The 24,098-nt window shown below is 37.7% G+C and overlaps 1 protein-coding gene across 2 annotated transcripts in view; it reads right to left on the reverse strand.

Moving 5' to 3' along the window:
* Nucleotides 1-3,274: 3,274 nt before the first annotated feature.
* DST (dystonin) overlaps nt 3,275-24,098 on the reverse strand; it is a 132,256-nt gene continuing 111,432 nt past the window's right edge. For both annotated transcript variants that reach the window (XM_032104679.1, XM_032104678.1), the window contains 14 exons: nt 21,598-21,741; nt 20,579-20,767; nt 19,818-19,947; nt 18,831-18,994; nt 18,352-18,514; nt 16,710-16,864; nt 16,475-16,549; nt 15,611-15,628; nt 12,527-12,644; nt 10,193-10,261; nt 9,221-9,420; nt 8,650-8,760; nt 5,860-5,983; nt 3,275-4,516 (listed from right to left, as the gene is read on the reverse strand). In XM_032104679.1, the coding sequence (XP_031960570.1) occupies nt 4,251-4,516; nt 5,860-5,983; nt 8,650-8,760; nt 9,221-9,420; nt 10,193-10,261; nt 12,527-12,644; nt 15,611-15,628; nt 16,475-16,549; nt 16,710-16,864; nt 18,352-18,514; nt 18,831-18,994; nt 19,818-19,947; nt 20,579-20,767; nt 21,598-21,741 (1,926 nt within the window). In that variant the 3' untranslated portion in view covers nt 3,275-4,250. The remainder of the gene's footprint in view (nt 4,517-5,859; nt 5,984-8,649; nt 8,761-9,220; nt 9,421-10,192; nt 10,262-12,526; nt 12,645-15,610; nt 15,629-16,474; nt 16,550-16,709; nt 16,865-18,351; nt 18,515-18,830; nt 18,995-19,817; nt 19,948-20,578; nt 20,768-21,597; nt 21,742-24,098) is intronic.

A 24,098-nucleotide genomic window follows, 5' to 3' on the forward strand; every position in this document is an offset into this window, starting at 1 on the left:
TCTCTGAAACAGCTAGCAAGAATCTGTCTGTCCGTATATATTTCCTTTCCACGGGACTCCTAGTTTGATATATGCGTGTTGCAGTATCCCCACTGCAACAAGGTCAGATACCACTTCATTTGCAACAGCAAAACTCTGAACAATTCTTTACCAGAGAACTTGAAAATACCTCAATACCATCAGCCACCCAGCATTTTTGTGCAAGTTACATAGAATTTAAGATGCTGCCCTATCCATTTCTGAAGAGCCCCCTTTTCCTCTACAATGTTCCTGTTTTCAGGAAGTAGAAGTTGTTTTTTCCACAGAGATGAGTAACCTACCTGCGCTATTGAAAAAAAAAGCAAGCAAACAAGCCAACCATCTCTCCCACCTCCATGTCTGCAAACATATTATTCAAATTCATCAGAGAAAACAAGTTTCATTAGGGAAGCACATTCTTTTTCTTCTCTAAAAGCCTACTCACCTTGCACAAGTATATAAAGGTCCTAACATCACCACTTCCTCCTATAACCCACAGTCAGACCAAACATCTAGCTAAATACAACCTCTCCAGGATGAGCTCAGGTGCTACCAAACAGCCTAAGAACCAGAAACACCTGGAAGCAGTTGGGGCAGCTGTATTGAGACGCAGCAAGCGAGGCAATGCTCATTTTCCATCACTGTGGTTATTTACAGAACATTAACAGCAAGTGCTCAGCAATGTGTCTTCTTGCCACATACTCTGAGGAACACACTTAACACTACAACCCCTGTCTCGTGTGCAAGCTGTGGGGTGCTGCTAGCACTGTCACTGCTATGGCAACCATGGGTCCAAACCCTGCTGCTCACTGTGATATGGCATAGCTGCTTGCATCAGTTTATTTTGATGAAATGCATTAGTTTTAAAATTAAGATTAAATATAGCACCATTCCTATGCTTTTGTGAAGAGATGTGCTGGAGGCAAAGCCTGAATTACTGTCATCTATTGCATTAGAATGTAAGAAGCTCACAATATACCTTAACTGAATCTGAGGATGCCTAGGCCAGGAGGCATCACTAGATCACTACAGATTTCATCAGATTTCAGAAAATTCTGTGGAAACTTTCCCACTTTGAAGGCAGAAAAACAGAAATGTAGAAAGCTGAAAATGAAAAAGTAAAGGAACCTAGAACTGAGCCAGCTTTTCCAAGTGCTAAATATACATCATTCCCTTAACAATATGGTTCCCATAGCCATTGGCTGTCCAGCCCTTTTTCCCTGCCCATCACCTCTGCTCCTTCACTGGCGCAGGACAATCACAGAACAAACAGGTATAATAGTCTAGGCCACACTAAGTTGTAATCGACTCACGGTCACCCAGCAGGCTGGTGAATTTATGATCAACTCCTGTCATTATAAGGAAGGTAATAAAAGGGTGAAAAATGCATCTCCAGTGATGAGGTTACATAAAACCTCATGCAACTGAATAAGGTGATGATGTACATGTAGGGCTAAACCTTCATCTCCCATTTATGCTGGTACCAAAGTAGAAAAGTTTTTTTAATTACAGAAAGACAGAAATTGAATACTTTCTTTACAAAAATAGTTCACTACAACTGAGCTACTTATCACTTTGTTGTATGTTCACAATATGCCTTTCCCACAAAATTCTGCAGATTTGTCCTTGGGTCACAGAAGCACAGAGCATCCATTGTTTATTTTCAGACTTTTGTCAGTATGAACTTTTTATCACAGGGAACAGAATTTTGAAAAGTCTCTTAGTATCAACCTAAAGCAGTTAATTTTTGGAAGAAGTTAATTAAGGTGTAACATCTGGAGGCAGATTTAGGCTTTTTAACTGAATTCCCAGTCTTATTTAATTTACTATTAAATTGGTTTCTGACACTGGATGATTCTCTCCAGCTAATAAATGAACTTTCCCACTTTGCCAGTCCCATCCTCCCCCATTTTGTAATCACTAGACAGTCATAGTAATCTACTTTGTCCTTTGGTTTTAGCTGGCATTGGATTTCTCAGAGGCTGGTCACCTCTCTACTATTTCTATAAAGTTACAATGTAGTCATGCAAAAATTCCACAAAGTTGCATAATTAATGAAGCATTAAAAATACATTTGAGCTAAGACTGCAATATAAAAGGTGCTTTCAATAAGTGCCAACACTACCTCCTGTGTAGTAGGTTGCTCTTGGGATACAAGGTACTGAACTAAGTTCGTACTCTTGCAAAGGAGTTAGATTTGTCCTCCCTACATCCTTGAACACCAGTCTTGTGGTTAAAAAAATTGCACCACGAATATCACACTGGGCACCATCACCTCTTACAGCCAAGTTACCCATGCAAGTGCCTAAATTCTATCCTTTTCCCTTCTCCTGCTTACAAGTAGAGATACTTCAGTTGTCACCTGTAAATGTTGAAACCTATCCAAGGGCGTTAGGGGTTTCAAAAAGCACTGGAGTCATCCTGATCTATTTTAATGTTCTAGGAAAGCAATCACTGGATGAATGGAAGCAGCAGGAGAGGTGAAAAATGGAAAGATAAAGCAGCGCAGCAGAGACCGATGCTTCAGTAATCGGTAAACACATGTGCTGATTCCCAAGCCAGGTAGGACTGGTTGGTGATGGCTTTCTACAAACCTTTGTACAAGTCTGTGTTGAAGGAAATCCTAATGCAAGTGGGTTTTGATTGATTCAATTATCTTTTCAGTATTATTTTGTTTATCTGTTCCTTACAAACTGATGGTGTGAGTCAACTTGTGAGTCTGCAGAAAGCTCTTGTGACAACTGAGACAACATCCTCTTAGTAATACTGCCAGAAGCATTAGCAGCAAATGCAGGTTTCACCATCACCTTCATGGGATCAACCAAGCTTCTGTTTCAGTGTCAGCAGTTAACCATTATCCAGTCTTCCCCTAAAATTCCTCTACTAAAAGTACGGCATTTTCTGATATATGAACAGTCAGGTTTAGATATTTGGCCTGCCATGTTGGCCAAATCCCACCCAGGTCTTTCTGATATCATCAAAGGACATTTGAAATTTCTAGGGATTCTGTCACTACTTACCACAGCATCTATCCAGCCATGCTACAGCACTCCCATTTGAAGCTGCACCTTTTTTCCAGTGAAATTGAACTATTAGCAATCCTTTCAATGAATCCATGAATAGCTAAAATGTTTCCCTGACTAATAGAGCAAGTGAATTACTCTCTATGACTTTTATACATGGTATATAAATGACACAGTTTAATGTGAGAAAATAATTGTCGACACACAATAATTACATATAATTTCATATGATCTGATATGTGCAATTTAGTGTTTTATTAAACAAATACAGTAGCTAACCAAAATCAGATAGCTGATAATGGGAAATAACATTAAAGTCTGTGTTCCTAGGGTAATTATTGGTCATCTGAAATGGTACGTGCTCTAGAACATAATACAGAAAATTACCTTCCTGTGAAATAAGAAATACAATAGAAATAAAGTTAAGGGACATGTTTATTTCTGAGCTTTCTGCAAGCAAAATTGCTTTGATACAAAATGAGTTCAATGATACAGTGCTACCATCCACTCAAGCAAAAGAAAACCTCACATTTACATGAATGCACTTTATATTGATATTCTTACAGAATAATAGTTCAGATATCCAGAATGTGTCTGGCCTCATTGAAAGCAATGGCACAGAAATGCTGCAAGGTATTGGAGTATCATATTATTGGCAAGTGCTTAATTAACTCTGTGAGTTCTCTGGGAGATGCTGTATAAATAAGGGTACTGTGAATGTGTGTTTCTATTCCTTAGTAGTTTTGACATACATCCTTTAGTGTTTGTTTAGTTAGCTCAAAATGTGTAATTGTGTCTTTTGGCTTTTAGTATTCTCTTTTTCTTTTTTAAAGAAAAATCATGAGGTATCCTTTACTGTTAACTAATGACGTAGTGATAGGCCTTTTTTATTGAGGTTGCAGAGACTTACTGTACATTCAGTACACTGTACATTCAGCAATTATTTTAGTGTACTTTCTACATGTTACTGTGTACAACTGTTAGTTTACATTAGAACTCTTCCCCTTCTCACAGGATATGGCAAAACAAAAAAGAATCTGACAAAAATTATACACATAAAATAAGAAGACAAATACACAAATAAGGCCATCTGCAGAATTAAAAATCCACCTCTTGCAATATTTCACAATAATTTCTACATAATATTTTACATCTTAGGAACTTAAATATTTAATGCAAAAGGAAAAGACCTTTATGGAGCCAATCATATTATCTCTTCAAGGACTTGTCCAATTTGCTGGCTAGTGGCCTTCTCTGGGGAGTTGGAATCTTAGAAGGCTTGGCTGATCCTGGCCGAGAACCTGCTCGGGGTGTCGGTCTGCTTGTAGCAGGAACAGTCTCTGACATATCCGAGCACACAGACTGGATCTCTGAAATGTCAAAGTCAGATGCGTCACTGCCTCGGCGGCTGCTTGACCTGCTGCCAGCCTTGCTTCCTGCTCGGCTACCAGGTCTGCTTGGAGTTCTTCTGGTTTCTAGAAAGAGAGAAGGTAACTATCAGGATAAAAGGTAAGGATGGAAAAGTCCTTTCCTGGGTCTTTGGCAACCCCAAAAATTCCTCATTGCACAAACTAAAATTTAGACCTCTGCCAAGCAAGCTAAATGATGCTTTGTCTTACACTAAAGAGAAGCAAATGCAAGATCAAATGCTGACACATATTCATCACTAGCACATCTCATTAAAAATGCATTATCCTGGCAGCTTTTCTTGACTTACTAGATGTGCATTGTACCTTCACTCAACAGCCAGAGCCTTTCTTTCCCCTGCCATTTTCTCAGCTATTAATTGAAAAAAAAAAAAAAAATTCAGTACCTGGTCTCTTCATGCATTCATGATTTCTAAGTATAGGCATCTTGGAGATGAAAATGAATACCACTATTTTTAAATGTGTACCCCTCTTTTCTAAAACAAATTAAAACCCATATAGATGAAAGCTGCAGCTAAACAAGGGCAAAGTATACATCCTGCCCATCAAAGGGCTGAGAAGATGAGCTCTCAGCAAGCCTGCTAAGTAAAAGCCTGCCCAGACAATGTGCCATGAAGAAAAAAAACACAACAAGGAATCTTAAACAGAAAACAATTAATGTGGTTTTTCATAATTTTCCAATTACTTATTAAGTATTTTTGATCTTCACAAATCTGATTCCCTGTATGTGTGAAGAACACTGTGTTGAAACTGAAATCTTAGGTGGCTCGTAATTTAAAAGACATGTACTCTTTGATCAGGATTTTCCAGTACCGCTGAGTATGTTTTGCAGAGCCCTAAGCTGTGAGGGAAAGCCAGCAGAGCTATCTTCTGTTCTAACCATCCAGCCCTCTCCCTTACACTGAGCTGCTCTGAGCATCCTGGAAGAGCACAGCTTCACTGCTTTCTATTTTTGTATACTGATTTTAAAATCTCTATGGGATATTCCATTAATAATTAATTCCATTAATTCCACCTACAGCTGCTCCCTGCAGTTCTTTCAAAAGAAATGTACATGTCATGAGTAAGTGACCCCTTAGCTCCAACACAATGGAGACTAACTTGAATACTGTAAAGAACTGGATCCTTTAAGTAAGTGCTCCTTCCCTAGTTCCTTGGGCAGATACATTGGAGGTACCACTATCAAGAGATTGCAGTCATGATTTTGCACATCCAGAGCTGAACATGTGAACGGAGAGCCTGATTATGTGCGCCCTCAGCAATGGGCAGACAGTAGGACTTTCACTCCTTCCCACTCTTCTGACATCTCCCTTGAACCCTAAAGTGACCTTAAATATTCAGCTGGAAAACAAAGCAAGTGGTAGATCAATCTCTGAAGTCAATTCACTCACCTGCAAACTGAGCTCTGACTCTGGTAGCTGCTGTTGACAGGATGCCACTGTCTTCTCCTGAGTGGAAACCCTTCCCTGATAGATATCCTGGCAGTCTGAGTTTACTTCCTTGAATTGGTGTTCCCTGTGCAAAACAAAACACAACAAACAAATGCTTTTTTAACTGAAGATAAGGACTGGTAGTAGGTGCTCCATAGCTTAGAATATGATCATCATAACAACATTCACTGTGAATCTGAAATACTGGTTTGAGCCACTATGGACATTATTCATAAGTTTAGAATGAAGTTTAGAATGTTCCTTTAGCAGTCTGCATTTGAAGTAGTCCAAATGTAAAACAACAACAAAAATAATTTTAACAGTCTGCTTAACATTTTAGCATCTTTGAGTGTATTTCAAGGCATATGAAGAAAGAAAAAAGCTACCTTCTTATAATTAGTCAAGCCTGTAAGATTAGCTGATGGTACATATTGAGATCTTATGTCTGCATAACTTGATTTTCCACCATTCTGTCTGTAGTTATAGGTGATGAAAATATTTTTAAAATTGAAACAAGGCTACCAAATTTTAAAAACCTTGTGCTAGGAGGAAAAAAAACCAAGCCAAACCAACAAAAAAACAGAAAAAAGGGGGATAGGACTAATTTTAAAAGCTCCAGTTGTCAATATACTGTCTTACAGTGTCTCTACTACACAGTCTTACCCTGTCTGCTTTCTTATTTCTGAAATGAGTCTTGACTTACAATCTGCCCCAAATCAGAAAATTTCTTTCACAGCCACAAAAATTGAATCCTCAGATCTCAAAATGCATATCACTCACTAAATAAGAGGTGTATGCAAATAAGATGAAAACTACCATATTCATAGTAATTTAATTAACACAAAAACACTACATAAATATCCAAAAATAAGAACAACCAGTGCAGTGATGAATGCAGTTTGTGGAGTGGCCTGGATCCCAAGATCCTGTGTTGTGTGCCTTTGATCCCCACACGACTGTAGGCAGAATTAGGTACTGAAAACCGAGATGCAGAGGAGTGTGTTGGAAGCTGCCTTGAGCTAAGAACAGAGCAGAGGCCTGGCAGGAGCTTGCTTGGCAGCTGCCAGTTCAGACCACTTCTGGCACTTCTGAACAAAAGAGCGCTGAGATGCTGCAGAGCAGACAACCTGCTGGCTCTGACAGGGCAGCTCACAACATTAAACCCTCGTTAAAGCCGAGTTCAGTGCCTGACATACAGCCAGCCACGCCCTGGGAATCTCTGCTATGCAGACACTGCTTGGGACGATAAGGAGAAAGGGAACAGTTACCTCCACTGAAGCTGCTGCACTCTGGGCAAGGCATTGGGATAGAATCACCAGTGCAAAAAATAAAACTAGCTGGTTCTTCAGTTTTCACCTAAGCTGAACTGCAGTTTACATATAAAATGAATAACTCCTCTCTTGGGCAGTAAATGCCGCAGAATGCCTTAGAAATTCACTGCAACCTACCCCACCCTAACCATTCCATTTATAATCTTAAACCACACTGGTTTACATAAAAGAAACTCACTGAAACTACTGGCAGTTGGAAGAGCAGATAAGAAATACAGTGCCCCCATATGAAATCAGGCCAGCTGCTTTCCTGTCATTGTAATTCAATGAAAGCAACACCTTTCCATGTCTATAAACCCTTTAATGTACCATCAATTAATCTTTCACTGCAGTTACCAGCTAATAGATGAAAGAAAATACAGGAATACAACTGACTAAACTCTGTGCTGTTAATCATTCTAAGCAACAGCCCTGCGTGTTTACAGCGCTGTAACCACAGACACACCTGCAGTGTGCACAACACGCACAGAAGGAGGGGGGGAGAAGTTTGTTGTGCATCTTTGAGCAAAGCCATGCTGAGGTTATGGAAACTTTGCACCAGAAGGTGTCACATGAACAGCAATAGGCAGCAAAGTGCAGATTTGTGAAAAGTAGGTACAACAGAGGGGGTGGTAGCACAAGCTTCTCCTCTACAAGCCTTCCATCCAACCCAGGGCAAGAGTAACTCCCACAAATGACACATCAGTGTGCAGCCTGATCCAGCTGCAATCTTTTCACTGACTGTAATGACATTAGAGGAAACACTTTGGCTCCAACCCCCTTCAAATTTTGGTCGTACAGCCTAATTGTCAGCACAATCCTAATTGCTATACTGTCAATTTCCATGAAAGCCATGCTAGTTTCCTGTTAAGTCATCAAATAGCTATCCTGTTAGAGCAATGATTGGTCACTACCCCCTGAACAAAACTTTCAGTTTTTGTAAAGATTTATATATCACATCCAGATTTTTGTGCCATCTTCTTCATTGATTTGGTATTTTTTTATTTAGTGATTTTGCACTAGGGATCATGATTTATTAATCTTGTGCTTGCAGTTCATGAACTCAAAGTAAACAATTTTAGGAAAGAAACCTGCAAAGTACACTAAATGCTTTATTATTTTTTTTAAAGTACCTTCCCACATTTACTCAACCATTTCATTCCATACTTTTATGATTTATTGACCATTTGAGCTTTAGACAAATTCATTGAGGCTGAGTTTTCCTAAAATTAAAAAAACATGAAAAATATAACATTAAAAAACCCAAAAAACTTGGGGGGAAAAAAGGTAAGAAATAATTTGACAAATGTTTAAAATAAAGACAATGTATTAATATGCACAGATGTTGCAGCTGTGAAGCACTGAAACTCTAGTGGCTGTTAGTGAAGTGACAGTTTTAGTGAAGGAAGTCATTAGACTAGAATTTCTGTCCTTACTGTACCTCTGCAGATGACCCTTGATAGTCTGAGGATTCTGGTGGCTTAGAAGGAGTTGATGTTTTGCTGTTTGTCAACCATGGTTTACCATAGTTGCGTGTTAAATGATGTGGTGTCTGTATGAAACAATGGTAAATCAAAATATGAAGGACAGTAGAGGAAAACAATGTCATGGAGAAGGATACCCAGGCTTTTACAGGGAAATCAAATCTCAGTAGAAATAAAAACTAAGCAGAAAGAGTTAATGACAAATGTTCTAAAATGAAGACATGACAGAGTTTATTTTTCATATGAAATGGAGAGGTTTGTTGATCTTTCTGAGCAATTCCCAAATTGCCGGTTAGCTCATGGGGCACTTTAAATGTAGAAATTTTTCTACTGCCATATTGCAAACAAACAGTAGAGGAAACACATTCAAAACACTTCTCAGATCCTCCCCAGACTATGAAATAAAATGGAGATATTTTTTCTCCATTGGCTAGAGAAAGCACCAATATTACTGGAGCAAGGAAAAACCCAAAAATTCAATCTATATCCCATTTGTTAACCAGTGCAGTTTTGTACATTTCTCCTTACCTTCGGTGTACTTGTAGTAACAGCTTGTGGGGCAGCTGCCTGGCCAGCTTGACTTGACAGAGAAGTAGATCTGTTGGGAGAAGCACCTCTTGAAGAGGGTCGTGATCTACGGCCCCTTGGTCGGAAAGCTGCCATGCTCTGACTGGCACCATCTGCCAAAATGAATTTTTCACGCAGCTCCACATTTGTCCTCCCTTTAGCTGCAAAGAAAGGTGTTCATTGAGTCAGATATGAAAGCTGTCACAAGGCTGTGTATTGCCATTTTTGCCATGCCAACTCCAACACATTTTAACAATAAATAAAATGCATTACTGTGTAATGCATTTATTTTGGACACAGAGGAGTTATGTGCAGAACTCATTTATTCTAATACTTTATGCCAGCAGGAATGAACCACTGTCAAAGGAAGTCAGCGTGATAATGGAATGCTCAACGTGCTAAATCATTGTTAATCAATCAACTATTAATACATAGACACAACCTGATGGGCAGTTTTGCTAACTCTACAGCTATTCATAATAAATAATACTTGCTTGGATGTTCTAGAAGAAACAGCTAAATACAAATTACAGGAAAGCAGCAAATATATTTATTCAAAACTATGAAGTTATGTAGTTTGGCAACATGCAATGATGAACATAAAACCCAAACTATGATGAGGTAATTGGTGGCTAAGCACTCACACACACATACAGACACACATATGAGAGAATGTTCTGCATGAATAAATGCAAGACATGTTAGCATTTAACTGTGTCAGTGTGAATGACAATTGTTTTTGAAACACTCTTCAAGCGTGTCAAAAAATTAGCTTGCAAAGCACCAGCCCATGTAGGAACATATTAAGCTAAATATGATGGGTGAAGCATATAGTTAAAAGTGTATATAGATATATATATATATATATAAAGCGGGAAGGAAATGAAGAGAGAGAAGAGGAGGAGAAGGAGACAAAGAGAGGGGTTTGCCAACCTATAGTAGGCTGAGTGGTAATTGAAGAGTTTGATTCCGAACGTAACATTTTACTCCCGTGATGATGAACTAGAAAAAATGACACAGGACATGGGTCACATTAAAGAAAATCGTTAGCAGGAGAAGAAATCAAGTACAGCAGCTGCATATGCAAGAGACTTGGAGCACCAGGCCAAAAGACAGGACTTGCGCAAAAGCTGTCCCTAAGTGCTCTGAGGTGAGTTCTCAAAGGTCTCCTAGGCAAAAAAGAAATGGCATTGGGACAGACTCGGCTACAGTCCCAAGTACGCCTGTGTAACAACAGTATTTATCTGCTGACATAAAGAAGTAATATAAGCTGAAGTGATTTTATATGACTAGGTGCAATACTTTTAAAGCTGTTTATGACAACAGTTCTTTGCAATGTGATTTATCTGAATACATGAGGAGCACTTGGTGGAAATGCAAATTTGCTAGGTGAAGTGGTTTAGGAAACGTTTGAACCTGCTTCACTGACTTCAACCAGACAAGGATTAGGTACCAATGGACAACGTCCAGTGATGCTGATTTGACAGAGAACAGTATTCTTTAGAGCCACTGTGTTGACATCTGCTCACACATACCCAAGAAAAAGGGATAAAGTACTATAGACAATACTGAGGACTGTAATAAGGAATTCCAATAAATTAATTGGACAGTTATTAAGTATTGTATCTCTCAGTCAACCTAGGAATGAATTGTAACAGTCTACCCATCAATAGGCCTAAGAAAAATGTTTGGTATATAACAGAATTAACCAAGTTAACCCTTCAATGAAGCTAGACCTTCTGAGGCACATTTTATTTTCTACTACCCTGCACTTCTGAGCAATAGAAGTAGAAAGCAATAAAAGAAGTATGACTCTGCAGGCATAAATGACTTTTCTGTAGTGCAAAATCAGGTGTTAAATTTTAGGTAGACCTGTAGTAACACCAATAAATATAATATAACCCTTACATTTAATAAACAATATATGCAATACATTGGTAAGCAAAAGGACTATTTTTAACCCTGCTAAAAAAGTCACATATGTCATCATAAGATTATGACATCAGTTTTATGATACTACGATAAGAAGTTTTATGGGTACCTTTTAAGCCCATAGACAAAGGTTTCTAGGCCTTAGTGACACACTGCAAATCCTTACAGGGTTTTGTTCTTTTTGAATTTAACAGGGTTTTGTGGTAGCTTCTTTTTGGATTTAACATCCCTTACTTAGCATGACAGCTGCTACAAATACAATGTCTCCACCCTCTCAAGGTCTGTATCAAGCTGTTTAGAAACTTGTCCCAAAGTAGAAGCTGCATGAGAAGGCTGACATTGGAGTAAGGTCCACAGGACAGCCAATATCACTGTCTTCATTCACTAGGTCGCTTGCCTCTCCTAAACCTCTCTGTGCTGTTCTCATGCTATTACAATATTGATGAGGATGATTATTATTATATTCTACAGAACTCTTAAGAAGTGAAAATGCAGTATATTTTATGCTGCTAGGTAACAGGGTGGTATTACCAAGCTATACAACATCAGGTCACTGTAAAGATAGTGAACATTATAATCTTCCTGCAGTTTTACTACTCTGGCTGCTATTTGACTTGTGTATCTCCCACTCCCTTCACAAATGGCTCCCCTCCAACCGTTTCTCCAAGAACAGTGCCAGGCAGAGGCTACCATCTCACCGCAGAAGTGGGCTTTCCATTGCTGTGTACTGAGAACACAGCACAACTGATGCAATGCCCTGGAGGGCTCAGTGACAGAGCACTCCCTGCTCCCCCGGAGCACAGCCTCCTCCAGACCAGAACATTTTCCACTTGCTTTGTATAAGGCTCAGGGCTCTACAAAGTGTTTCTGGGGAAGATGCCAAGCAAAAGACAAGATTATAGAGACTGAAAGACTGGGAACAGTCACTGCCCAGGGTTTTTTGTGATGGTGGTGTTACTCATCAATTCAACTGCCTTATTTTGATTTATTGTGTTGCTGAGATGGTTTTATTGGACATTTCTGTGTGCTATTTCTGCCAAGTCATACAAGCTGCTTACGTGCCATAAACTCTATCTGGGCTAAGTTCAGTTCTTACTTACACCACTATAACACTGAAGGAACTGTGCAGAAGACACCACAGTTATTCCAGACATACATCAGTGCAACTGAAGAGGATCTCAACCATGTGATTTCAAGTTTACAAAAACGTGACATTTAGTGAGATGATGTTTACAACAACTGGTTATTTTATGCAAATCAATCTCATCTTGAGACAATGAATGGTGACTGCATCCAAATAATATGCTGCAAGTCTTTAACAGTTCCGATACATACCACGGCAAGGATCATTTTTCACTAAGAACTCATCAAGTGCCATCCAGCCACCTCCAACACGGACCATGACCGTACTTCTTAGGATACGAACGAGGCGCAGTTGTTGAGAGTCACCAAACTGGAATAAAAATCAAATGACAGTCTGAGGTTCTCAGTCATTCAGATGCAGTTCAACACTGATAAGTTAAAAAAAATCAGACATTTTAAAAAGTTTATTTTGATATTTAATTATTAGTAAATGCTAAAAAAATCAATTTATTTATGCAGATTATTAAGGCTGTTAAGATTTCAAATCAGATGGCACTGCATTAATCAAAAGAAGATGGCAAGATGGTAAGAAAGAAACTCAGGTTTAATTTTATGCTTGATTCTCAAATGTCTGAGGTCATAAAGGAAGCAAAATTAGTAGTACATTATTTAATTGGTTACAGTCTGCTTTTGTACAAATTAATGAAGACCTATTTGCATTATTTCACTGGTAAAATCTTAAGCAAACACTCGTCTGCAACAGTCTTGATTTTTAATGTTGTCAGCCGAAAGGAAGGCAGCATGGCTTCACACAACCAGTATATGGTCTGGAAATTCAACGTGCTATGAGTGTTGCACAGTTCTATCAATTGATTCATCTATGGGAATATTTTCAGGTATAGCACTACTGTGCTGACACTGTTTCCCTATAGCAAGGTGCGTGTGGGGAAGGGAACATTAAAGAAGCAATGAATGATTAATAACTATCATTATGTTTGTCATTCCTGTGTCTACACATCAAGGTTCTTCACAGTTCAGAGATGCACAACAATCTGCTTCAGACTAAGATCCTTTATGAGTCCATTCTTCCTTTGGGCTGATGGCCACGCCTAATGTATATTTCGCTCTTGGAACCTGTGTAACAAGACCTGTACGCGGTACCTTCACTCAAATTCCGATCAAAGAAAGCAGGACCAAAATGTTGACCTCACAATCGCAAGAAAACTAACCAGAAGAATTCAGTACTTTTTAGAAAGCAGTACTAAAGTATTTTGACACCAGATCACCAGGCCAAGTGCAGTGCACTCACAGAAACATGCAGAGCACTCACTCAAACCAATGGGAGTAGAATGCACCTCTTCGGGAGAATCTCTGACCCTTGGAGAAGGCTGGCCATAATTCAACTGTACCTACTCGCTCCAGTGAGGGGACTGAACAAACCACACAACAAACGTGCTCCCTACTTGTTAGATGACTTCAGTTGTTTGGAACTACTCAAGCCAAGAAGAGACAATAAGTTTAAAGGAATATTACTTTTAGGAACCAAATAAAAGAAAAGCTTGCTTCTTAATTCAATAGTAAATTGTATTTGTTATAAGTAAGAACATTCACATGAGCATTATTGTAAGGACTTTTTAATAATGCATTCAATATGTGCCAAACAAACAACCATTTTATATATATATAGATCAAAGTTTTTTTAAAAATGGCATTCAAATTGATGCTGTTTATTTTCATTGGCTTGTTCCAACCAAAAATTTTTTCTAGCAATTCTGAAGATAGTATCTTCCTTCTTTTCTTTATTTTTTTCCCTGTCCCAGACTAATTAGTCAGTTAGACCCCATCAGGCAAGCACACCAAGGGTCAAATACAGTGCGCTGTGGAAACTGCCCACCTAGCTGCGGTTAATTCAGAAAGTGGGGCTGGAAAGTCACACAGTAATACAATAGTATCTATCATGGCATTTCTTCTCATGGTAACTCAGTTGATTTCCTTCCTAAAATAGCCTGGATACCAACTTTCTTTAAACAGTTTTTAACACTGTTTAAAATAACCAGAGGTAAAAGCATAAGGGAGTTTAAGCTACAAAAAGGCCTCTTCTTAACAATAGCCTGTAGGTGCCGTTCTGCATCAGTAAGAATTAGATGCTCTCGAGAAATGCTTTATGTTTCCCAGATCTGAGAGTACAGATGACAGATAAGAGGATTAACATAATTTCAAACAGTTCTTTCAAAAAGAGACTTGTTCTATATGTGGAAAATATTTTAAATTATTGCTTAGATATATTGCTTGAGGCATGTGGCAAAATTATCCACTGCTCTGCACTTTCTTCTACACTTCGATAGTCTCTGCTAGTAAACAAGAGTGCACCCACATTTTCAATAGCTTGAGATTTAAAATGGCTATTGCTGTTAACACCAGCATGTCCAGAATGGATTACATCTGTTATTGCCTTTTTAAAAGCATAAGACAGTAAGAGTATCTGATATCTGGTGCGCATAAGGTGTTTCCATTCTTATGGGGCAGATACAATTTAGCACTTCAGGAAGCTGTGTATCAGTGTGTAGCACAGGAGTAAGGGCTGGGTAGTGTTTCCTCCTGAGGGAGGACTCACCAGTGACACAGCTGACACAAGGTATTCTTAAACACAGCTCCGATACATTACAGACTTGCCATAGATCCTTGAAAACACTTCGGGAGAGGGATTAGCCCAAATGGGAACAGCAACTTTATTTTGCCTATTTCCAAAATACATATTTAATGATTCACTGCCTTAGTACATAAAATAATAACAATCAGCTAGGTTTTTAATCAGTCTGCTTGATTGTGTAGAGATTGTACCCTTTTTTGCAAAGATGAAAGTATTTTTTGTGCAATTTGCAATAAGTAAGTGATACGACACTGGGGTCTGTTTACCATGATTAGCCCTTAATCGAATGGCCTAAAAAGATATAACAGAATTTTGAAGGATTCGACTATAAAACTCAAAATTGATTAGATAATTGTAATCTCTACAACTGCAGTTTAAATGCTCAAGATTTTTTTGCTATGGGAATTGCTGCTGACTATTATCTGGTTCCTTTAAAAGTAATATCCTTTACAAGGAAAATGGCCAAAGAAAGCAGGTGAGGGATTGTAGAGGAGGGATCCTGAGACAAGGAATGCTCCATAGCATTTAAAGAAATACCACAGCTGACCAGCAATGAATTAGCTGAAAATGAAAGGATGGCAAGAAGACTGACCATTGCAAGCTTAAATCACTATGCGTTAGAAAAGGGGGAAAAAAAACAAAAAAGGGAAAAAAGAAACTTCATAACACATTCCACTGGTTTATACCTGATTTCCCAGGAAGAACTGATAAGAAATGAAAAATGGAAGAAAGACACGATTAGTTTACAGGAAATTCTCTACATGACTCTAGAACACATGCAAACTAACACATTAGACATTCTAAATAAGGTATCTACTTGAGACATGAGCAGGTAGCCAGACATCCAGAGACTGAATATTGGAAAATATTCAAGGCCTTCATTTCCTTCCCATTGCTGTTTCTGTGGTCTCTTAAAATCTACAAGTACTTATTAACCTCTCTTAGCCAAATATTGCATATTTTACCCGAAATTGTTCTGGTTATTGAATCCAGGGGTAGCAGATCTTTCTCTACTGTGTGATATTTATTTTTCTGAGATCTAAAATCATTCTGCAGCTATCTAACACTTCGCTTATACTTCAGAAGTATGTGTGTTCCAATAAAATGACAAAAGAGTGTAAAAATGATTGAATACACTTTGTTAAAAGATTGTTGAAGTACAACACAAATACCACAAGAAAATATCAGTCACTGTTTTTATGAAACTAATAGAAAATCAGCTGTAGTTTAAACAGTTAAAGTGTCCAGGCAAAAAGACCGGCTTTTGAGGAGACATTGTACGTATGCATGTGTATGGATGCGTGCAGTTAGCTTTTAAAAATTCCTGATTGAAAACAGCTTCAGTAGTTTAAGTGAAAAGAAAGAGAAGCAGCAGGAATTTTCCATATTTTTAGTCTATATGTTCTAACAAGACATAAAAAATTTTGACAATCTTAAAGAAAATGTATAATTGTCATTCAAGATTTTTGTGAATTCATATAGCCTAATTCCTTGTGTAAACCAAGTCATATGAAGACAGCTGAGAGAACTGAGGTCCTTAAAAGACTTACCCTGTACTTGTTATCCCCAATCTGTTCCACTTGAAACCGTTTCGCACATTTACATTTCGCTACCTGCCTTGTAACCTGCAAAAAACCACAACAGGACAATTACTGTAAATACCACATTTCTAAAGATTTGTGTGCCTAGTAAACTTCAAATTACATAGGAGTGAAAACAAAACGAATTCTTGTAAAAAGTTACTCCAGGAGAACAGAATGCAACCTAAGAAAGCAGAAAATATACCTCATCTTCAATTTTGTCAGCATCTGTGAGAGGCTTGTATGCATCCTTGTTTGGATGAAGAGCTGCTACAAATTCATAATAGTCAATATATCCATCACCATCTCTATCGAAAATGTCTGCAACAGCACTCATTTCAAGTCGGCTTGTAGGGAATTCTGCAGGACAAAGACAACAACACAAGTTAAATTTTTTGGCTTTTCAATTCCATTACAATGAGAGGCTTTATCACAAATATTAAAAGGTGATTAGGCATTTGGTGACAGATAGTGCTTATCAAAAAAATAAGGACATTCAAACAAGTGAAGGAATCTTTCTGAAAAAAAACCAATCCGGATCTCCGGTGTTACCCAGATATTGGATAAAATGAGCACCATAGTGTGGCTTGAAGACAGACACAAAAGCAAGGGCACAGAATAAACTGTAAGATATGTTGGGGGGAGGGTAAACATTTTGACCTTCAAAGTGTATAAAACACTAACAAAATAGTGAGGAGATGTCAAGCAAGCATTTCACTGCTAATTAAATCTGGAATGCAAAGCCTTCCCAATGTAGATCTATGCATGGTGTTCCATTAAGTCCTTCTTTAGACCAAGTTCACAATGCAGAGTATTAACCCACACAGAGATTTCTTGATTAAATGGTCAAAGAAAATGTCAAGGTGATGAACAGGGATTATATCAGGAGTGTTTGGCAGTCATAATAAATTGATACCAACTGCATTAAAAGAGTAAACTATTTAACCTCTTGGTGGTATCAGGTTTTTTTAATAAACTTTTGTTAATTCAAGCAAAACAGCAATATTCACATATAGTGATCTTTTACTCTATTTCCTCAAGTAGGGGGGAAATATACACAGTACAATATTCTCCTACTGAGCAACACTAAAATGAAATACTAGGAGCAGCCCAATTCTGAATCATTACTGTTCAAAGCAAAAGTCTCCATGATTTGAAGATAAAAGATTATTTTAAGTATTAGGCCCTTATCTGTTATGAGTCTGTTCCTAAAAGGAAGCATGATCACATACATGTTGTGGAAGACTTACATTACCACCAACTGTGCACACCTAAGGAATACCAATCCATCAGGAGAGCTAGGAAAATTCCTTTCCTAGTTCGATTGCTCAGCATTTTAAGCCTTATTATACAGGTATATGAATATTGTCATGGCTCATCGAAACACTGGTTTCAAAAATTACACAGTTTCCTTCTATAATTGAGACTATTCCATGTAAGTTCATTAATAAAAATCATATGGTCCTATGAACTGATCTTGAAAATCATCTGTAGGTTATATAACGTACTTTTTACTATTATGAGTAATCAGTCAAAAAGTAATTGTTGAAGTAGCTAGTATACTATAAGAATGACAATCTGAGTTCAGTAAACCATCAAACTACTAATTAGGTAATAATATAAATGCGACATTTGTAACCCGATTCACAATGTAAAATAACTGGAAAGAATTTCTAGAATCTAGAAATATTTTCAAGTAAAATAATTATAAAGTAATACTTAATAAATTCAAAAAGGAAATCTGTGACCTTCTAACATAATAAACTGTATAGTGTAGACTATCTAGACGAGATGACTTCATGAGATGTTTGTTCTAAGTTCAACATTGCGTTAATTTTAAAACTTACTTGAAGAAAGAATTCCATCGATAAACTCCTGTCTTGTAATCTTTCCATCCTGATCTTTATCAATCCTTCTAAAGAAGTCCATCACACGAGACTTCTTATGGTTCATCCATCGCATGTATTTTTTCCTCCAGATATCAAAATCAAAGTTGGCAAATTCTCTCAGCTTAAATAAAAACAGAAAGAACATTTTTTCAGCTGAAATCCATCAATTTAGAATATCAATGAGATAGATACCATCTGCATTTTGTTGAATAATTGATTCTTTGAGGACCTATGCAAGCATTTTAAATATCTCAACTCTCCTCATTTAAAGTGAGGATGACAGCTTTTACAGCACATTAAAGCACATGTACCACAGTGTTTTCAGTTAGCTGTGTCATACAATATAATATGGAAGTTGTTTACAGTATTGGCAATTTAATCCAGGGTAAAGAAAATTATGCAAAAAGTATGTCTATTCTGTACAGTGCTTTTCTGACCTCTTCAAGTCTGTCCAAAGCATCATTAAGTTTTCTTCTTCTTTCCAGGGCCAGAAGCCAGACTTGTTGCCATTTGCTGACTAAAAGGTTTACCCGTGGATTCTTGGTTTCAATTTGTGCCTGGGCTGCTGATGGATAAATGCCTGGTGTTGGGGAACGCTTTCCTGTTAAAACATGATAAAATGCACAGGTCTCACCCAGCTCAAACAAAACAAACGTTTACAAGAAATGCACTTGACCTTCCTAAAATTATTCCTTCCTGTCTCAAATAAGGAGATCATACCCATACCCCAAGATGATTCTATATAATGGGATGATTTTTTTTTTCTTTTTTTTTTATCATTCGTGGGGAACAACCCAGTGGTGGTTACAGTCTCTTTTATCTAGCCAGAGCAGCTAGTGAGGGTTCCACAAGTCAAACCACACAGTTTAAATTAAATCTTCGTTAATCTCTCAGAGTTGCAAAGTAAACAACCTCATTTTAGAAGCAGGCTCCATGTATGGGCAAGTATAAAATACAATGGGTAAGTATATCTAAAAATACAAAAAGCAATTTCCGCACCTGATGATTCACTTTCCATTCAACTCCACTGAATACACTTCTAATTGGATTAATACAATTTTATAGACAGTAAGAGCACAATTTTGTCTCTGTATCTTTATGTGAAGCTATTTGCACTTTCAGATAATGGTAGATTTGCAAAGACTCCGCATGTACTTGCTCTTGGAAGTTTAAGGGCACAGGAAAGGCTTCACACTTTAAAAACAGCTATTCATGAAGATTAGGACAAAATGTAAAAATACTTGTCTGCTCTTAGAAATTCCTTCACAATGAATAAAAAATGAGAAGTCATTAGAAAAGTCAGCCAAGAGAATTTTACAGTTCCACTAGAAGTTAATCAAACTTATTAGATTATTAGCAATCTGTAAACTTTATAGATAGAGCAATGGTATGTGTGACACACCCCAAAACACGCTGTTACTTACTTCCTGCTCTCCCCTTATCAAGGACAGGAATATGAGATTGTACTGGAGAGGGTTCAAGTGCTTTCCTTTTATAGGTCTTTGTAACTTTATCCACATCAGGCTGTTTTCTGGTCATTTCTTCCATGAATGTCTGCAATCAGATAGAGGTGATCTTAATTAACAATACACAAAAGTAACCACGGGAATGAAAAACGCACACAATAGCAAAACACCAAAGTTAAAAGAAAGGCACAGAAAGATACTTATAATGCCAGCCTCACAAAATAAACACAGATAAATGTTTTGTAGATAAGAAAAATCAGCAGTATAAGCTTTTAAGATCACTATGGCCTGGTTGTTGAAAGAAGGCTAAATCTAAAAACCAATCTGTCAAATTCCTTTATTAACTGTATACGGTGAGGTGATATATAACAGAACTCTGCCTCCAAGATCTTGCTGTCCAAACTGCATTTCACAGAAGCGAGCCAGCTCTGTTGTGTAAACTGGGGTAAGTCTATGAGCACTGCCTACACCAGCAGCTCCCTCTGGCACTTCATAAACCTGTTTTTGAAATCCAATCAGTAAAGCCACACTGCAACGCTATTTCTAAGGTGGCAGCACTATCATACATTTCATGTGGGTCTTCTTTCATTCCTAGTATTATCCTTGCTTGTATTCAATCATTATAAGAAAAAATAGCAAAGGAGATTCACACTTGGTCACGAAGCCTAGCTGAGATGTGAGCCCCACGTGAGTGACACATGTCACTTAATAATCCTTACCTGATGTTCGGCTATAAGCGCTTTAACTTCCTCAATCTCCTGGGGGATAACCTCCTTATCTTTTTCAGTTAGTGTAGTCTCTGCCCACTGCAACCAGGACAGCAAGGCTTCCAGCAGTTCCTGGTTAGCAATAAGTGCAGCCAGAGCTCCTGCCAGTCTCTGTTGATGTTGTTTAGCCCATGCTAAGACCTTGACAAAGAAACCAGTATGTGAGTATGTGCACATCTGAAATTCTTAACAATGTATTTAAAATTGCTCTGCTAACTGTAAACCCAGAGCTACTTCTTAGGCCTACTGATGTTTGAATATCAAAGCTGTTAAATGTAGTGGCTGATCACTAACAATAGCTAGGTCACTAGAATTCCTAGTTCAACACATTTCTTCCACAGATATTCAGGACCAGGCACTGCTAAACACAGTAATTAGCACATTCAGGCAATATAATAAGAATTTTAACAATATGTGTGAGTTAGTGAATCACACAGGATTTGGTGTCAGTTCTCCTCCTGGGCACTCCTGAAGCCATACTTTGCTATCACCAGGATTTTGTTTTTCAAGCTTAATATAAAACAGAAAATATCACCTTAACAGCTGAGAGTATAACCTACCTGTAGCCACTTAAATAATTTAGATATCCTAGATTTAAAATATGTTGGACTGAAATCCTCTCCAATGTAATCAGAATCCTTCACATTTGCCCTGTATTTTCTTTCCTTTGTAACTTCTCAATTTCTCCCTAGAAACTATTGGCTTTCCTCACTTGGGAAGTGTCAGACAGCATTTCCTTTAATACATACAAACAAAGAAGCTTGACCATCTGCTTTAGCTCTTAAAGCCCTGTAAGTTTTGAAATAAAGCCTAGGGAAGCACAGTATTCACCTCCATCACCATGAGTATTTTAAATGTTTAGTTCTCAACAGCTGGATCACTTCCTCACAGTGTAACTACCACATTACTTGTCAGCCATGTTCTAATTAAAGATGGACTGCTGCAATGAAGATGGTTCAACATATACTGACCTCTTCAAACCTGGCTCTGATGATTGTTATCCAGTGCTTAATGGTGGTGATGGAGTCTGGGTGGCAGATAGCCAGAATAGCTTCTCCCATACCTGTTGCTTTATTCAGTTCTGCCTTTTTCTCTTCCAGTTTCTTCATAAATTCCTAAAACAGAGGTAATAACTTTAATTAGATGCTGACAAAACTTGCAAGAGAAATCTGAGTGCATAATCTGGAAGGTCATGAGCCTTTTGACTGATCAAGCAGATCCAACTTGCAAGAGACAAGTTTGACTTGTATGAGAAAAGCTTAAAAGTGTTTAAAAAGCCTATTCCACATAAAGTACTAAAACAAAGCCCTAAAACCTTATCCCAAGCTTGCTGCTCCTTAAAAGCCCCATGCTCTAAAGATGCATGCCCTTCATAAAGAAACAAAGGAAAATCACAGCATTTGGAAGTGCTGTAAACCAGATATATGATGGTTAGAATCACTATTGGTATTATTTCAACGACTTGGTTTGTCAGCTACAATACTTCTTCATAATAAACTATCAAGCTCCTACCAGAGGCTGGAAATGTCCAACTATAATTACATGCTCAGACAAGATGACAGAGTTCAGGAGCAGCTATACTAAACTAACACAAATGTGACAACTCAGCAGCTGAGGGGGAAAGACACAGCATGTGGGAAAAATCTCATAAAAGCAAAAGGATGTTTACAGCTTTAGGCACCCAAGCTGATAGTCACTGGTATTCCTATGATGGCAGGACCAGAACTGGATGTGAGGCAGAAACAACAACAAAAAAAAAAGACAACTGGAAGGAGGACTTTTCCCATGCTTTCTATAGCTTGCATTTCTTTCTTTTTTTTTTTTTTTTTTCCCTTGCCCTTTTATTTTTGGTTTTACTTTTCTGCCTAAATGTTATGCAAGTCTGTGTGTCTTTGTGAGCATCCTTAACTGGAACTGCTAATATCTCTCAGTGTCTAGTGAAAATTTTTGTTATACTTTAACATCTTTAATTAGGCTACAAAAAGGAACCACATCTCTGAAAGCTTAACTCCTCCTCTTTCTGGCCATAAAGGGCTATTTTGGATTAAAGATGAAATTAAAGAGGAGCCAAGTCAAATCCTAGACAACCCAAAATCACCAAAACATCATAAAAGCAGGTTCTTCATCAACTGATGATGACATTATCCTGTGCCTTTATAAAGTAAGTATGAAGTTATTATGAAATAAAAGTGTAAAAGACATAGTGTCTTCTACCTTGTTCTAGAACTGTGGAATATGTAGGCTCTACATTTAAATGTATTTGTTGCTAACTGATTTTGATTTAAGCTTAAATTATTGCCAGAGTTTAAGACCCAAATCATAATAGCACACCTTCTTTCACAAAAACGCATGCATCCTTACAATATTTCAGTTCAACATGGATTTGGAAAGGTTGAATTGGATTGTAATGAGAGATTACCAAAATAAGCCAGAGTCAGGTGGAAAATGGGCAAAAAACCCCCATTGTGTTCCCCTGCCCAGCTGTACTAGAACGTTTCAAGAATTAAAGCTATGACGCACTACTCACAGTGTATTAAACTCTCCCTAATTGTACTGAACTCTGTGGCAAAACAGTGGTACAGACACATTTACAGGAGAGGAAATGGGATGCTTCTCATTGAGCAATGCAGTGCATTAACCCACTGCAGCTCAGTCCCTAGACAGGCAGACAAGTGACAGATATCTCTCTGAGATAGCAGAATTCACTAAATCATGTGCAATATTCAAGAAGAGAAAGATCAGAAATAGGCATAAAGATGGACCATTTGGATAAAATATTGTCCTGAAGAAGCATTTCTACATGTAGTTGAATACAAATGCAGTAAAACTATTTTATGAGTCACAGTGACAAAAGGAAGATACATTTCATATTTATGTAATAATTTCAGTCATATATTTTTATTTTAATATGCAGCTTTATAATGCATACATGGTATTTAAAAATAATATATATTACTTCTTCCCTTATTTTCTTTTTGTCTTCTTGAAAACTAATGTTATAAGCTTAAAAGGAGATATGACCTACTCAAGAAAAATTGTGAGAGTATGTTGGAGTAAAAGCTTCTCTGGACTCAGGCCCAGAGGAAAGCCAAAGCACAGGGGTTGAATTAAAACCTTTGAATAAGCTAAGATACATGAAGCCACACTGAAGTGAAATAGAAATATAGAACTTTAAATTTTAGTAGAAATATGTGCTAAGTGCCTTAAACATTAAAAAGCTGTAGCAGAGACCTTAAACACAGTTCTTGCTGCAGCAGTGGTACCTTTTCACAGAATTCTTTACTTTAGGACAAAATATAGATAGAATGGTACTGTTCACATATTTTAGATGGAGTGTTCACATAAACAAGAAGAACTGATAGAAACTGTATATGCAAATCTGTGTAATACATGTGTAACACTTGTGTAAGACTTACGACTGTTAGAATTAGACCAGGATAGGTTAAGAAAAAGAAAACTAGAATTGTGTGTT

This window comes from Corvus moneduloides, chromosome 3, assembly GCF_009650955.1.
Source record: "Corvus moneduloides isolate bCorMon1 chromosome 3, bCorMon1.pri, whole genome shotgun sequence".
Classification (NCBI taxonomy): domain Eukaryota; kingdom Metazoa; phylum Chordata; class Aves; order Passeriformes; family Corvidae; genus Corvus; species Corvus moneduloides.